We start from the raw sequence: 13,875 nt of genomic DNA, 5'->3' as shown, positions 1-13,875 counted from the left end.
GAATCGCCGCAGGCTGCGAAGCGCGGGAGGCACGACACCGCACTCCAGAGTAGGGGAGACACGCGGGCGCGGGCCGGATGTCCCGCCCGCTGACAGGCACGGGATTGGCTGGTGTGTGTCTTGTGTGCCCGCCAATGATTGGATGGAGGCGGACCAAGGAACGCCAGTCTCGCGGCCTAGAAGGGACCCAAATGGGCCAGAGGGTGGGCCCATGAGGCAGGCGCCGAAAGTGGAGCTGATGGACAGGTAAGCTCACCGGCGCCTGTCTCATTGTTTCCACCAGCGACTCGGCGTGAGCCGAGGAATCGCCGCCCGCCGAGTCGTCCTTGGAGCAGGTGCTGGGTGATCTCGTGCTCCGTTTGGAGCAGCTGAGGGGGAAGGTGGTCGTGTCGGATGGAGGTTCGGCGCGACGCTGGAGCCTTCGGCAATCAGGACACCACGGGGAAGGTAAGTGATATCGTCCCCGTAAAGCATAAAGGGGGATCCGCCGAACATGGTCGCGACTTATTTAAGGAGGACCGACTTCAAGTAAGCGATCCCCCCACAGCGGTCGCGGCGGTGCAGACGGCCGATCGGGCGAGGAGAGCGAGCACGCAGGCGCTGGCAGGACAGGGGCTGATGAGTGCCCTGGTCCTAGCGCCCTGCGCCCAAGCCCGCTGCAGTCTCCTGTCGCTTGCAGGGACGCAGACGGGACTGGATTTGAGCTGTTGCCATGCTCAGACCCAGACCGTCAAGGCGTCCAAGAGAAGAAGGAGGAACCGAGGGGTGAATGCCGGGACCTCCGATAGGAAGGGGCGCTCGCTGGGGCGAAGCGCCGGAGAAGGGCCATCCTCTGCGGGGGCAGAGGGAATCCCCAGGGCGGCTGGGTGAGCCGCCGCAGACCGGCCCATGGACAGCGAAAGGACGGGCATGGAACCTGCGGCGGAGGACTCTAGCAGGCAAGTCAGGGGCTGTCGGAGGGGGGCAGGAGCACTGCCAGTACAGGAACCGACAGGACACTCGGGGTGGGTGTCCTGGCAGTTCTTCTGGCCCTCCATTTCTTTTTTCCACAGGCCCGAGGCCCCAACGAGCGCTGGAGCCGACGTTGTCTGGGACCTGCCCTCCTGGAACGGGTGCCGTGATGGACCCTGAGGACATAGTAGGACCCTCTCTGGGGACGTGCACTGTGGTCCCCGGCCGGGACGAGAGGAGGGCTTGTGCCTCCTCCAGACCGCGAGGGGGCGTCCGTCCTGGTTATGTTGGGGGCATCGGGTAAAGGGACTCTGTAGGGAGCCGTGGCCACCGCCAGGCGGCGCCCCAGTGCCTTATTATCCCAGGAGCCCAGCACTTCCGCCACACCACGGGGGTGTGTCCGCGGGAGATTGCCGGGAAGCAGCTGGAGCCCATCTGTTCCTATAAAAGGGGCCGCCTCCAGTCAGCAGTGGAATTAGGGTGGAAGAGGACGGAGCTGGAGTGAGGACTGGAGGCGGCCAGAAGGAAAGGAGGCACAGGACTGTGTGGTCTGGACATTGGGGGAATCGGTGCTGGAGGCACTGGGGTTTGTGAGCACGAATTTGTATATAGTTTTGTAAATAAACGGTGTGTGGTGGAGCCAACGATGTCCGTCTGTCTGTGTCCGGGTCCAAGTTCACAGTATATATATGTTTATATGTGTGTGTGTATATGAATATATATATATATATATATATATATATATATATATATATATATATACTGCTCAAAAAAATTAAAGGAACACTTTGAAATCATATCAGATCAACCTACAGAGCCCTTAATTCAAAGACGCCCCAAAAATCAAAGTGAAAAAATTATGTGGCAGGCTAGTTCATATTGCCAAAATTTTATTGCAGCAACTCAAAATTGTATATTCAGTAGTTTGTATGGCCCCTGCTCCTAATGAGACGACAGATGGTGTTGTGGGAGATCTCCTCCCAGATCTCGACCAGGGCATCACTGAGCTCCCGGACAGTCTGAGGTGCAACCTGGTGGCATTGGATGGACCAAAACATAATGTCCCAAAGGTGTTCTATTGGATTTAGGTCAGGAAAGTGTGGAGGCCAGTCAATGGTATCAATTCCTTCATCCTCCAGGAACTGCCTGCATACTCTCATCACATGAGGCCAGGAATTGTCGTGCACCAGGAGCCACTGCACCAGCATAGGGCTTCATCCTGATACCTAATAGCAGCCAAGGTGCCTTTGTCAAGCCTGTAGCGGTCTGTGTGACCCTCCATGGATATGCCTCCCCAGACAATTATTAACCCACGACCAAAGTGCTCATGCTGAATGATGTTACAGGCAGCATAATGTTCTCCATGGCTTCTCCAGACCCTTTCACTTCTGTCACGTGCTCAGGGTGAACCTTCTCTCATCTGTGAAAAGCACAGGCACCAGTGGTGCATCTGCCAATTCTGGTATTCTATGGCGAATGCCAATCGAGCTGCATGCTGCTGGGCAGTAAGCTCAGGGCCCATTAGAGGACATGGGGCCCTTGGATCACCCTCATGAAGTCTTTCTGGTTGTTTGGTCAGAGACATTCACACTAGTGGCCTGTTGGAGGTCATTTTGTAGGGCTCTGACAGTGCTCATCCTGTTCTGCTTTTCCCAAAGGAGCAGATACCGGTCCTGCTAATGGGTTAAGAACCTTCTATGGACCTGTCTAGCTCTTCAACAGTAACTGCTTGTCTCCTGGAATCTCCTCCATGCCCTTGAGACAGTCCTAGAAGACACAGCAAACCTTCTGGCAATGGTACATATTGATGTGCCATTCTGGAGAAGTTGGACTACCTGTGCAACTTCTGTAGGGTCCAGGTATCACCTCATGGTACCAGTAGTGACACTGACTGTAGCCAAATGTGAAACTAGTGAAAAACAGTCATAAAAGATGAGGAGGGAAAAATGTCAGTGGCCTCCACCTGTTAAACTATTCCTGTTTTGGGGGTCCATCTCATTGTTGCCCCTCTACTGCACCTGTTGTTAATTTCATTAACACCAAAGCAGCTGAAACTGATTAACAACCTCCTCTGCTACTTAACTGACCAGATCAGTATCCCAGAAATTTCACTGACTTGATGCTATACTCTCATTAAAAAGTGTTCCTTTAATTTTTTGAGCAGTATATATATATATATATATATATATATATATATTTGTGTGTATATGTTTATATGTATATCTGTATGGATATATGGAGATATATATATATATATATATATATGAAAGAAACACTCATAACAGTAACAAAACAATTACATAGACAATCATGTTACGTTATTTTCAAAATGTTTCCTTTTCTTTTTCATTACTTCTTTAACACACTACTTCTCCGCTGCGAAGCGTGGGTATTTTGCTAGTATATATATGTATATCCCTTGGGATGCGAGCAGCTGCTGCTGGGGGTGACAGAAAATTGTCATCGCAAAGCAGAGCCTTACTGGAAATTTGAGGTATTTGAATTGAAAAGGGAGATCAGAGGGTATAACGGTGATGCGGCGAGTGTGACGTTCTGCTGTTTTTTTGTGTAGCTGCCTTCACACAGCTTCTCCGCTGCTTTATAAACGAAAACTATATAAGGCCGTCGTTTCTCCTTGCCTCGCAGTTCTGTACTGTTTTATTGTTCGTTTATTACGATTGTTATAGTTATTGTGTAGCTATTCGAGACTTACTTTACTGTTCAGGAACCCATTTCCTTTATTTAATCTGCGGCTTGTACGCTATTTTTGGTTCGTTTATCACGATTATACTGTAGATATTTATCGATTCCCTTCTTTAGCGGACTGCCTGCCCATATAAGGTGCTCCGCTGGTTGTTTGTTAAACAACCTTCACACAGCTTCTCCGCTGTTTTATAAATGAACGACATATAAAGCCATCCTTTTTCCTTGCTTTACCAAGGATGCTGCCATTTTATTTAATCCACGGGTTCTCCGCTGTTTTATTGTTCATTTATTACAATTATTATAGTTCTCTTTATATATCACATTGTCAGTTCAGCACTCTGGCTGTAATATTTCGAAGCTGCGAGAGCTCACACTTGAGAATGCAACGTATAGTTGTCTAGTAGAAAAGCAATCTTGCCTGAAATTAATGGCAACCTTTTGTAGGGTCAGTCCCTGAGACTTATTACTTCTCATCGCGAAGCTCTTCCTTCTTTTCTACGTACTGCGGTCACAGTCAGTTCACGGGATTACATGGGAGGCGTGATGATGTCACACGCAGCTCCGCCCCCACGGCCAATCGAGCTAACGTCCATTACAGTATATGGAGAAAAATAGGTTCCAGTTATGACCATTACGCGCAGAATTTCGAAATGAAACCTGCCCAACTTTTGTAAGTAAGCTGTAAGGAATGAGCCTGCCAAATTTCAGCCTTCTACCTATACGGGAAGTTGGAGAATTAGGGATGAGTGAGTCAGTCAGTCAGTCAATGAGGGCTTTGCCTTTTATTAGTATAGATACAGTGCACGTATTACATATTAATTATAACTCCTCAATGATATACGATGTGCTTCCCGCACGGTGCTTGATTGTTTGCTTTTCTCTCTCTCTGACATTCTCTGCGCCTGACGGAGGGGGTGTGAGCAGAGGGGCTGTTTGCCTAGGGGATACGGACGCTCCTCTAAAAAATGCCGCTTTATCACGGTGCTTCGGCATACTTAAAAGCACGAATTGATTTTTTGATTGTTTGCTTTTCTCTCGCTCTCTCTCTCTGACATTCTCTGCTCCTGACACGCATTCTTTGAAGAGGAGGATATGTTTCCATTCTTTTAATTGTGAGAAAAAACTGTCATCTCTGTCTTGTCATGGTGCACAGTTTAAACTTTTGACTAAAGGGTGTTATTTCATGTCTAGAGGGCTCTTATAATGTTAACAGTGTGGGAGAGTTTATAAGGGCTTAAAATATATAAAAATAACCATACAAACATATACTTTCTACTTCGCGGATTTTCATCTATCGCGGGGGGTTCTGGAACGCAATCCCTGCGATCGAAGAAGGATTACTGTATATATATCTGTGTATATGTACATACGTACATTTCTATGTATATACATATATGTTTATATGTGTGTATGTATATATATATATATATATATATATGTATATATATATATATATATATATATATATATATATATATATATATATATATGTATATATATGACAGCAACACTCATAACATTGACAAAACAATTACATTGACAATCATGTTACGTTATTTTCAAAATGTTTCCTTTTCTTTTTCATTGCTTCTTTAACACACTACTTCTCCGCTGCGAAGCACGGGTATTTTGTTAGTTGTAAACCATACTATTAACCTTAAAATTATGTCAACGTGGGTTGCATTTTTTTCTAGTTCGCAGATCCTGATGACCACTGAAATTTTTCTTCCCCACATGGTTTTTTACTACTTAACCTTTTAAAATGTAAAATAATATGTAACAAAACTGAGTACGTCTGATTTTTTTTCTTTGGGATTTAAATGATCTTTTATGCTGAATAACTGAAAAACTAAATGTCACACTGAAAAATAAAAATTTCATCCCGATATAGAAAACTGTAAAAGGTATTAAAATGAAAACATGAAATAAAACTATACAAAATGAATACATTTTTTAAGAATGAAGCTTGATGCACATACACATAAAATGTATTTATATTTAGCAATGTTTTCTTCAGGAGACAAAGAAGTTGATTTCAGAGCAACAAATCCAGCTGCATTTTGGGGATTAGGCAAACTAAATATGCCCTAAAACTTAAATTGGCAGCCATGCCTTATCCCTCCTAACACCTTATGGGTACTGAATGAAACAGCATTGTCTAATATTACAGTCAATTCAAAACTCTTGTCAGGTAGTGCAGCTACAACCCATCAAAGCTTTTAAGAACTGCTGTCCTTGACACAGGATCATTTTGCACAACATCATCTGCAGATTGCAGTTGCATTGAGGGCAATTCAGCAATGTGGTATTGCCTTAACCTATAGGGGACATTTGACAATAATGAGCATGAGGCAGATGTGATAATTACCATATATACTCACAGATAAGCCAAGGATTTTAGGCTCTAAAATAGACTTAAAAAACTGTATTCAGTTTATCTACAGGCCAGCGCTCAAATTTTTTTTTTTTAAACTTTGTTCACTTTGAGCGTATTCAAAAGTCCAGAAATTCCTATACTGAAAGTAATTATGATGAAAGGTACTGTACATTAGTAGAAGAATACATGAAGCACAATTCTCTAATTCATTTTCCATTTATGTAGACATGTCATTCATTATATGCCCAATTTTCTCTAATTATACATTTACCAAATTCATCTACACAAGCACTAAAGCGAGTAAAATACCTAGTCAGAATCTGGACAGTAACCATGTTGCAGAAAAATCCATACAGTAGAGCACAAGCTCTATATACTACATACAGAAGGAGATTCTATATCACATCTGGGGGACACCTGCAAAGATACCTCCACAACAGGTATACAGCACTCAAGAAAGTGACAACATCTTTCAATACGCACTTTCAGAACAAGCAGCCAAGCAATTTCTTAATTAGGGACAATGACTTAAAAGTCTGATAGATAGATAGATAGATAGATAGATAGATAGATAGATAGATAGATAGATAGATAGATAGATAGATAGATAGATAGATAGATAGATAGATAAACTGAAAATAAATTATTACACTTATGTATGTAATGTATTTTGTATTTCTGAGATTATGCAATATAAATATGTCCATGTACTGCTTGTCTATTTTCATTGCTATTAAATATATTTGATTCAGTACCATACTGTACTTCATTACAAATATAAATATAAAATGATTTAGATATTTTAACAGCATAAGAGCTTCTTCATGTCCATAACTATGTCTGATACGTGCAGAATTAATTTTGTAGTATTACGACTGTACTAAGTCTATTAAAACTCCTTATGAGGCGGTTTAATTTAGTAAGCAACTTTGTTCCACTTCTCCAACTCCCAGGAACACACTGAATATGCACTTGGTCTTTGTCGTAGTCTGCTTCTAGTCCCCAGCTTTAGGGCACATACTAAAGTGTTTAATGACGTTAAGAGGGTGTTTATGCTAAACTTCATGCATATTTTTTAAAAGTGTCTGCACACTGGGGAAACTCTGATGGACAGGAAATTAGGTAATATTGTCTCATTATATAAAAAGGGTGACCAGGGTAGATCCAAAGAACCATAAGCCAGTAAACTTAAAATGTATTACAGGTAAATTAATGGCAGGAATTACTATGGAAAAAACTGAGCATCATTTGGCAAAAAGCAGGAGTGCTTGTGAATAGTCAACAGGGGTTCAAACAGGGGAGGCTGTGTTTTATTAATATGCAGAAGAGGTGCTTATGTTATTTCCCTTAAATTTTGGAAGGTATTTGATAAGGTTTCACATTACAGGTTGACCTTCAAACTAAAACAAATGGGAAATCTGTGTGCAGTTTGTAGATGAATGCTAAACTGGCTACAACACAAAAAGGAAAGAGTTGTGGGGCAAGTAATAATATTAGAATTAGATGATGTTAAAATTGGTGTCACTCCAGGTCAGTACTGGAACTAATGCTCCAATAAATAAATAAATAAGAATATTAAAAACAAGCTGGTCAGTTTTTTAGATAATACCAAGCTAGGTGCAGATATTCTAAAATCAGACATATCATGACAGTATATAGGCTTGGGCAGATTTGTGGCAGCTGAAATTTAATGCAAGTAAATCCAGGATATAAAAATGGTAAGTTTGAAACTTTAAAGTATTCCTCATGATTTGAACTAAGGAGACATAACGGACATATTACTATTTACATCTACACAGTTTACAGAAGACATTGAGATGACCTACAGAATGTAAGGCTATACTTTGTACAGTGAAGTGTAACAAGCTTATGCTTAAGCTTTAAAACAATACAATTTATTTTGTATGGCCCAAAATCACACAAGAAGTGCTACAATTAGCTTTAACAGGCCCTGCCTCTTGAAAGCCCCCCAGCCTTGACTCTCTAAGAAGAAAAGGAAAAACTCCCAAAAAGAAATTGTAGGGAAAAAATGGAAGAAACCTTGGGAAAATCAGTTCAAAAAGAGAACCTTTCCAGGTAGGTGATAATATTTCACCTGGGCTACTGTATGCAGTTTTGGTCGTTAAAAAAAAAAAGACATAGCCTCACTACAAAAAGCCCATAGAAGAGCAACTAAACAGATTTGGGGACTGAAAGGCATAATCTATACTAATAAAAGGCAAAGCCTTCACTGACTGACTCACTGGCTCACTCATCACTAATTCTCCAACTTCCCGTGTAGGTAGAAGGCTGAAATTTGGCAGGCTCATTCCTTACAGCTTACTTACAAAAGTTGGGCAGGTTTCATTTCGAAATTCTATGTGTAATGGTCATAACTGGAACCTATTTTTCTCCAAATACTGTAATGGAGTTGAGCTGGATGGCCGTGGGGTGCGGAGTTTCATTGGACATCATCACGCCTCCCACGTAATCACGTGAGCTGACTATCAACGCAGTACGTAGAAAACCAGGATGAGCTCAAAAAAGCGCTGAACAAAACATGCATTATATAATTGAGAAGGCAGCAAAACAATAAAAAGGCGAGTGACTGACATATACAACCATATTCATGAGTGCTGCTACTTCGGAAACAAAGCACGGTGTAAATTTAAAGTTTAAATTAAGTTCATAGACAGGCTGCTGGCGTTTGTAATTTAGTGCCTGACCATATAAGGCCGTCCGTCAGCGGCAATCCAATAGAAACACTGCCACTAAATATTCACGGGTGAAGGACTGTGCTTATGCAGAGGAAGATGAGATGGTCAGGGTGGTGTTTGGCACAAACTCAGCGAAACTGCGAGAGAAACTTTTAAGTGCCGGGACTTAGCTAACATTACATACAGCCATGGACATCACACGAGATGGCACCAGCACAGCTGGGAACCTTCGATGCAAGAACACCAAGTTTACTCACGTGAACTGGACGCAGTGCACAGAAAAAAAGCAACAGTTCCAAAGAGTGCTGAACAAAAACCGAAATACACAATTGAGAAGCCAGCAAAAAAATATGAAGCGTCTGATACATACAAGCATATTCATAAGTGCAGCTACTGCAGAAACAAAGCACACGGTGGAAAAAGTCAATGTCCCGCTAAACGAAGACAGTGTAAAAAAAAAAAAAAAAACCTGTGCATACAGTAAGAAACGAATCGATGAATGAAACCTCTTATCTTTACAACGATTGACAAACACGGAATGTAACTTGAACACAACACATCGTATAACTACGAATTCTGATTGAAGGAAATAATGATAATCAAATCCTCGATGACAGCAACACTCAATAACACTCAACAATTACTGTATATTGACAATCATGTTACGTTATTTTTAAAATGTTCCCTTTTCTTTTTCATAACTTCTTTAACACACTACTTCTCTGCTGCGAATATATATATATACCCCGATCTACATACTCTCAACTAGACAAGCCAAACGCTGTGGCGCATTTGTAGAGGCTTCGCCTCTAGCGCCAATATCCGAGGTTCGATTCCCGAGAGGGGATGCACCGAGTATGTACGCGCGCTTCCCGATTCATATTACCCTCGCATCTTCTTGGTTTGGGACGTATGAAAAAATATGCGGTAAACGCAGAATCATGTTACGTTATTTTTAAAATGTTTACTTTTCTTATCACAAGATAGCCGAGAAGCTTCGATGCATGTACTCCATAACGCGTTAAAAAATAACGCATTTAATCACACTTTCAATTCCAAGCAAAGGGGAACTTTTGTCAATGCATGATTTCCTGGTACATCCATTACACTGATGCACACATCACAGCTACAAAAATGTTAGAGTCGGAATAAAGCTGCCCTACGACTGATCATTTCGACTACCCGAGCTGTAAGCCTTGATAAAAGCATGGTTTTGTGCACACTGAAAAGCAAGTAAAATTAGATGCAATACAGAAAGCGGACTTTGTGGCTCTTACTGGGATAATTGGACTTCCGTGACCGCTAGTAATTCTAATTACATCTAATTACAAAATGTTCAATGATCACACTGTTTTAGCCTAATGTACAAAATAATTTTGGCTGAGGTTACTCAGAGTTTAAACATTAAGTTGGTCAAATTACCTTTTATGTTTCTGACTTATTTTTTTAAGAAGAAAAACTGCACTTTATGTTGAAATTTTGGTTATTATTATTTAAAGACAATACCATTCTGAAAATGTACTACTTAAACTAGCACTTTATTTTTAAGTCTGCCCAATTTTAACCGGGGATGATATTTTTGTTTCTGTTTTGAATTCAAATGCAGATTAAAAGCATTTTTTTTTCAGAAATTAAAACAGCTTGAGTTTACAATATTCATGTCCATGTCTATTATTTGATTCTGTTGCCCACTAAAACCCTTTTAAATAAAAAAAAAAATTGCGATTTGGGGAAAATTTACGTGTGCGATTACATACGATTAATCAAGATTAATTCTTACACAGCCTCTAATTAATTGGATTAATTTTTTTAATCGAGTCCCACCCCTAATATATATATATGTAGATTTGTATATATACATATGTGTATATACAATATATATGTAGATATGTGTATGTGTATGTGTATATATATATATGTGTGTGTGTGTGTGTGTGTGTGTCTGTATGTGTATATATATTATATATATATATGCCAGCAACACTCATGACAATGACAAAACAATTACATTGTCAATCATGTTATGTTATAATTAAAATGTTTCCTTTTCTTTTTACTTCTCCGCTGCCAAGCTGTATATATATTGTTGTATATATATATATATATATATATATATATATACACACAGATAGATAGATAGAGAGATAAGCCCAACAGAGAGAGATAGGACAACAACACTCATATCAATGACAAAACAATTACATTAACAATCATCTTACGTTATTTTTAAAATGTTTCCTTTTCTTTTTCATAACTTCTTTAACACACTACTTCTCCACTGCGAAGCGCGGGTATTCTGCTAGTAAAGACTAAAGGAGATGAACCTTTTCAGTTTAAGCACGCTGAGATTAAAATATGACATGATTGAAGTTATTCAAATTGTGAAAGGAATTAATTAGCCTGCCATATCCAAGCTGTGCTTTACTGCGACTTTGCCAAAGAAAATGGAGACATGGCTGGAAAGTTGTTAGTGGTAAAGTTTGCACAAGTATCAGGAACTTTTTCTTCACACAGAGATACAATGACATTTGAAATAAGTGTGGTTATATGTAAACCTTTAGAGACGATCAAAACTAGGCAATATTATTTCAAAGAAATTAGGAGGTTTGGATTGGAAAAGATTTGTGGGACCGAAAACCTGTTCTCACTGAATTTTTTTCTCATGCTGTACTAGGTAGTCATGACTAGGGATAACTAGGGATAGTAATTTTGCAAAGCAACACTACCCAAGCCAATAGTTGTACTTAGCACTGTTTTGCAAAACTAAAAGCATCTTTTGGTCATCTCAGAAGTGCTCTCTCCAAGAGATGCATTAGCTGATTGAGCACAATACATCATTTCACAGGATTTCATTGACATACTAGATACTAGCAAAGCTCATGTAGACCACAGTGCCCCATTATCTCCATCTGGACAACATGGTGAGTAAACCCAAAATACAAAGACTTTATACACTTACAATTCGTTATGAAACTTTAATACTCCGCAACACAATACATTATATTAATTTAGTTATAACAGGAGGGGTGTTGCTTGTTGCCTAACAGTAGCCCTCAGCGTAATGTCTGGGCAACCGGACGCTGGTATATACTTTGCCACTTTTGTTAACGAGGCACAATGAAAATTTTGTTTCAATATTATTTATTATTAATATTACTTTTTATTATTTAAAAGCTGTCCTTGAATAAGCCCTTGACCTGCAATTGTTCCGTCCTGGGAATGACGTTAATCTGCATGTAGGCACTCCACCCTGCAGGGAAAAACCTGGGGGTTGGTGGCAGAAATGGCATTCCGGCCACCATAAAAAAAAAAAACACCTCACACAGGTTCCACTCTATATGAACTAGTGTGGTGCTAAGGCGTCACCCGTTGCATGGCTGCACGCGGGTCCTAAGCTGGTTTGTCATGTGATGGGAACAGCAATGCGCTATATCAGCGCCTGCTCCAAACCTTAAATATGAACGGGTGAATTGATTGCGAAGTTACTGAAAACTGTTTAATTATTGATAAAAATAACATAATACATAAGATTATTTTGTTCAAATACTTAAACATCTGTGCCTACTATGGATTTGTTGTTTTTAAATTAAATTAAAATAAAAACTGGAGGGTTTTTTTGTGTTGAACAAAACGAGACCTGCGTGGCATGATCGGTAATCACATCGAGGTTAAACTGCTTTCGAATCATTCTATTACAAACTAATGATATTTTTAAAATATGCGAACGAATAAAGAAAAACATAAAACGGTAAGATTACAAGTCTGTTATAAACTAACATTAGGTGTACAACGACACCGTATGAACATAAACTGTTTTCATGGAACGGGAGAAAAATCACTTTAAATATTAATTAGAATGAAAGACCCGAACCATCATGCCCGTGTTTGAAGCTGGAATACATAATAATAAATTTGTGACAATATCCAGAGGTTACGCGAAAATGTTAGAAAAATGAACTACGTTCATGTTTCATTTCCTTGTAACATTTATTTACTTAAAATCATGCCTTACTTTTTTTCTTCTGCTTCACCATTGCGTCTTCTGTTATCCTATGAGGAAAATAAAATAATGATCTCTGGAATATCCTGAAATCCCGTCAAATTAGACGAATTTACAATTTGAGAATCCAGCCTAAAATAATTTTTAAAAGCACGTTTAACACAAAGTGTAAAGGCAATTCGCTCCCCACGGAAACAAACACCCTCTTAAGAGTTCCAGCACAGTACCTGTTACTGTTCAAATCAGTCTTGAAACATTGTGTAATAGTAGTTGCTTAAATCGTATAGCAATAAATCAAAATAAAAGAGATTGTAATTGATACTTAATTGTATTACAGCTTTCAACCATGCCTCCACCTACTCTTCTACTTTCTTCACAAATGTCATAATTTTTTAAACTGCTTTCCTTGTCCACTACTGGAAAAGCTTTCTAATGGCACAGTAATTTTTTTCTAAAATACCATACCAAGGACCATACCAGTAGTTTAATCTTCGCAGTAATAACTGTTCATTTTTAATTAATTGACGAATGTTAATATTCGATATGAAACCTTGTCACTGACAATAGCCACAAGAAATCGTACAGAATGGCTTTTAAATTTACATATTATGGGTTGGTGTCTGCTATCAGGCTAAAAGGAAAGTTTAGCGTAATGTTATAGATAAGCAGCTCACGAAATTTTTGTTCGATAAGAAACAAAACCTCGGAAAATGTTTCCGCATTGTTTGTGCGGTAGAAAGTCCAATGTTTCCAAATTCTCTTTTAATTTAATATTACATGTTCTCTTCTAAAAACATTATAACCTAAATTACGATTGAAAATGAACATTTAAATTATATCATTCGTTTCCACCTGTTTTGTAAGAGACAGGAACTTTTAGCATATCAAAACGATGAAGCATTCTTGGTTACCCTACTGTAAATTAATCTGACGTTCATTGCAAAGTGGTAAAACATTAAAAGCTACTGTATACAGTTTATTGAAAAACGACAAGAAAATTCAACATTCAAATTATTAAGCCATTAATCACCATTGCCTTTTTGTCAGCAAAGTTGAAAAGGTGTACTGTATTCCATTTTAAAACTATAATTTATATATAAAAAAGTACCAACTGTAATGCATTAAAATTCTATAAAGTTGATCAG

At 39.6% G+C, this 13,875-nt stretch overlaps 1 protein-coding gene across 1 annotated transcript in view; it reads right to left on the bottom strand.

The window, feature by feature from the left end:
• Nucleotides 1-12,924, bottom strand: part of elp3 (elongator acetyltransferase complex subunit 3) — a 412,219-nt gene extending 399,295 nt beyond the window's left edge. The window contains exon 1 of the mRNA XM_039748296.1: nt 12,743-12,924. Within this exon, the coding sequence (XP_039604230.1) occupies nt 12,743-12,764 (22 nt within the window). The 5' untranslated portion in view covers nt 12,765-12,924. The remainder of the gene's footprint in view (nt 1-12,742) is intronic.
• Between the last annotated feature and the right edge of the window lie 951 nt (nt 12,925-13,875).

Source organism: Polypterus senegalus, chromosome 3 (assembly GCF_016835505.1).
Source record: "Polypterus senegalus isolate Bchr_013 chromosome 3, ASM1683550v1, whole genome shotgun sequence".
Lineage (NCBI taxonomy): Eukaryota > Metazoa > Chordata > Cladistia > Polypteriformes > Polypteridae > Polypterus > Polypterus senegalus.
The sequence above is the reverse complement of the archived record's forward strand: the minus strand, read 5'-3'. Positions and strand labels throughout refer to the sequence as shown.